Source organism: Endocarpon pusillum (genome assembly GCF_000464535.1).
Source record: "Endocarpon pusillum Z07020 unplaced genomic scaffold scaffold5526, whole genome shotgun sequence".
Lineage (NCBI taxonomy): Eukaryota > Fungi > Ascomycota > Eurotiomycetes > Verrucariales > Verrucariaceae > Endocarpon > Endocarpon pusillum.
Window position 1 is genome coordinate 1 of NW_006916523.1, and position 4,067 is coordinate 4,067.

The window sequence follows — 4,067 nt, forward strand, 5'->3', positions numbered from 1 at the left end:
GACGACAGACAGTGCCTGCCATTTTCTTCTCTGTTGCAATGTCAGCGATGAGGCGGCGAGGCGGCGAGATCGCAATAGAATTCCTGAAAGATTCGAGTGCAGAAGCTCCATCTGTAAATAAGTCGGCATGCCAACTATCTCTAGATTAGCACATCTAGAATGTACACTGCTTTCGATGGCACAGTCTCCACGGCATCAATTTGTATAGCGTGCAGATTGTCCATATGAGTGAGAATCAGATGTTCTAAGAAGTTGCGCAAACAACTAGACAAATTTCGTCTTAACTTAGACAAGCAATTCAATATTAAGAACGTCGAGGTTCAGCCATAGAAAAGTGTGCCGCTAAGAACGTCGAGGTCCAGCCATAGAAAAGTGTGCCGCCTAACTTTAGGATAAGGGGAACTTGAGTGATATACCAAGATTTAGATGGGGTGGGTCTAACGGCAAGCTGCACATTTTAGGGGTCTCCCGGGCTGAGCTCGGGAATGAGGCGGCTCCGGACACAAAGGACCCCTTTTCCCCTCCAGTTCAAATGACACTTTGCCGGTTGTATCAAAACACGATGTACGTAGTATTTATGATGCATAATCTCTCGATGATGATTGAATGCTGCTGTGGGGCTCAGTCTAACCAGAGATCGGAAAGTGTATATTGTAGTGGATCCACCCCACTTATTCCAGAAACTATATGCGCTATTTCGACAGGACTTCGATTTCGCACATCACTGTACCGAGCAAGCGGACAAAATAATCTAATTGGGGGTTCATAGACACTCTCCCCCATGATGACAAGAAGCCGAAACGTGGCGCTGTAACTTTACAAGGTGCTTCTAACCCTGTGTCAGGGATACTTCCGCCCCCTACTGTACTAGGGTTGTTGCATTTTCTTCCAGTAAGAGGTGTCGAATACGCGCTCGGGTTTTCGAATCTGTCCTTCTTGATGATTGCCTAGAATGTTTATTGTACTAATACTAGTAGTGCCTAGCTTGGACTTTCTGCCTATTCTCAATCCTTTCTTCTCTACTTGCGCTTTGTGCTTAATCTTAACCTATGCCCCCTTTTTCAAAGGCCTAACAGACTGACGTCTTTGTCCCACCCTCTTTCAAAGAACAAGTAAAATACAATGTGCTGGCAACGAGTCAAGACTCCAGCACGCTGGCCAGATTGTAAGGGAGGATCTGGAGCCTGTAGCACTCATGATCCTGATCACGATTTCACTGAGAGATGCCCCAACGCAATTGCCAGTGGGACTCAGTGCTCGAATCCAACGCCCACTTCCCAGGCGAGTTCAACTAGGCGAAAGACCGACTGTCCAAATCATCGAAAACCCAAACCACGAAGCGACGATGGTGGTCATGGACCCGGTGGAGCTGGAGGAAGTGGCACTTTGGGAGCCAAGCCACAAGGGGTTCAAGTTGGGGGCTGATTCAATATCAAGCAAACACAAGATGTGATTACAATCGCGACCAAGACCCAACAGACTATTAAGGCCTGGATGAAAGAAAGGACAGCGCAGCCACTCAATCCATACTAAAAGAATCTAAGACTGCTGATAACTCGCGCGCATCGCGTAGCGCTCCTTTCGTCCAACATCTTTCAATGATAGAACCAAGCCATATGTTGTCCGTAGTCGGGAGGTCTGTTCTTTGGGGCCAGGTAGCAGTGGCAGGCCCAGGGGGCTGACCTTTGAATAGATCAAAGCTGCAGGGCTGTCTTGTGACAGCTTCATATATCACCGTACCCAGCTGGCCGATATCAGTGTAGATAGAGTAGCCAGAATCGTCAGCGGTCTGCATGTCGGTAGAGAGAGGCAAGATAGATGATTCCGAAAAATCTGACATCTTGACAGATCGATTAACGTCCACAAGGAAATTTCGAGTGGCGATGTCAGCAACAATGACGCGCCTGTCGTGTATGTGCACGAGAGCTTGAGCCATGTCCCGGAACCAGCCTAGCAGGATTGACGCTGAAGGCTGGTTTTGTGTGAGGTAGTCCTGTAAATTCCCATGTTCCATCAGAGCCAACTGGATGCCAACACCAGATATATCAAGACAATCGACAATGCTATGGTGTTTACCCAGACGTTGGTAAACTCTTTTCTCGTTCTCTATCGCCTCGACTGCAATATCGAACTCGATTTCATTCTGCTCCATATGCGGTCCTATTGTGCAGCGCTTCAAGGGCAATTTGAGGGCAATGCCTTCTCTCTGAACCGTAACCCCAGTCCTGCCCAGACCAAGAATACGGTCCTGCAGATGTGCCCCGTCAGGTTGCAGGAGCATTGATATTGACGACATACTATCTTGTGGGAGGGTGAGTGAAGAGCTGGCATGTGTGCAGAATGAAAATGTCTACAGAGGCGTGCCCCAAAAGTTGTTGCATTACGCTAGTATGGGGCTCTACTAGGAATGACTAGTATAATTTAGCTTAGACGGTCTACTAATGGTGTAGGTGTACCATCTCTAAAAAAGCCAGTGTGAGCTACCGAAGCCTAAGTGCTCATTGGGTTCCTCTTTCAGTATTGGGTCCCCTATACTACAGGGGTCGTATCGCCGAGGCTAATCCAAGTGCACCCGTAAGTCTCGGCTACATATTTTGGACTAAGTGGCTTAGCTCGGTCCTTAAATACTGGCTCATGTCTTTAAATATTAGCGTGTTGCAACAACTTTTGGGGCACGCCTCTGTACAGTGATGTGCGAAATCGAAGTCCTGTTCAATGTGCATGGAATTTCTTAGAGATATTGAGATGTGTCAACAATGAACAGCGCTTACGGTTGTAAGTTTAGCTCCACGCACTGTACCCATCCAATGAACTCTCTAGTTAAGGCTTCACAAAAACACCTGTGTCACAATGAGAACAAAGGATTGTCATTAGAAAGAATTTTGCCATGCCGAGATTTTGCCTGATCTGAGAGGCGCCTACGCTTTACTGCTTTGCGGTCAGGCCAGTCCCTCCAAGAACTGCCTATCCCCTCCGTACCCAATGTGCCAATTAGCGTAAAATTTTCAAATTAAGGTTTTTAAGCCGCATTCGATCTACACAACGCTCCGCAGCTGACTTTGCTCTTGAGATTTCAACCACGAAATATGCTACGACCACAGCGAAATACCCAGATCCCTCTGAGATATAGATCGAGCTCACCTCCGCGATTCGAACAAGTTACTAAACGGTCGAAACGAAGCAGAATTGACCCGTCTGCAATCGATCGAAATGATGTCGATCAGGCCTTGGCAGTGATCGCTCCAGCGCCAGAATGTACAGATGAACTGCCTACATTCATACCAACAGAACTGCCTCAATTTGAGGCTAATTACGTTCTAAATCGAACAGGAGCTTCTCAATACTCTAATCTATCAGAATTAGGCTTTTTTGAGCTCTTCTTTAGCCCAATTGTGGTGGAAATCCTCTCTGAAGAAACCAATTTGTACGCCAAAATCCATATTTATCCTGAAGGGCGTTGGATACCTACTACACCTGCTGAAATACGTGTATATCTAGGCATACATCTTCATTTTGGCTTATATTAATTGGCCGTACGCAGTGATTATTGGAAGATGCACAAACTGGGTCAATTTATGGGTCGAAATCAATTTCAGCAAATCCATCGTTATTTCAGTATGAATTCTGCTCCTGCATAGCCAAATGCGCCTTGGTTCTATCGAATCCAACACGTTGCAGACCTTATTCGAATAGCCTGCCGAAATGCTTATATACCCTCCTCTCATATTACAATTGACGAAGCAATGGTGGCTTTTGAGGGGCGTTCGAATCATACGGTTAAGCTCAAGAATAAGCCAATTACTGACGGTTACAAGCTATGGTGTATTAGCGACTATGGATATATCTAGAGCTGGCTATTTCGTTCAACAGTTGATGGCATTAAAACATTCACAAAAGGTCAACAAACACAGTGGCTACAGCAACAGGGCGCAGACGCAGATTCAGATACTGAAAAGAGCGCTCTTCTTGCGCCTACGTACGCACTCGTTTTACGCCTTGCTACATAACTGCCAAAGCTGAAACTCTGCATCTATCTAGATAATCTATTTCTGAACGTACCAGTAGCT

At 46.3% G+C, this 4,067-nt stretch overlaps 1 protein-coding gene across 1 annotated transcript in view; it reads right to left on the reverse strand.

Annotated features, from left to right (window-relative positions):
* Positions 1–1,519: 1,519 nt before the first annotated feature.
* The window catches only part of EPUS_01815 (uncharacterized protein), a gene marked incomplete at both ends in the record, with an annotated part of 8,606 nt that continues 6,058 nt past the window's right edge, over positions 1,520–4,067 (reverse strand). Inside the window, one exon of the mRNA XM_007806552.1 lies at positions 1,520–2,248. Within this exon, the coding sequence (XP_007804743.1) occupies positions 1,520–2,248 (729 nt within the window). The remainder of the gene's footprint in view (positions 2,249–4,067) is intronic.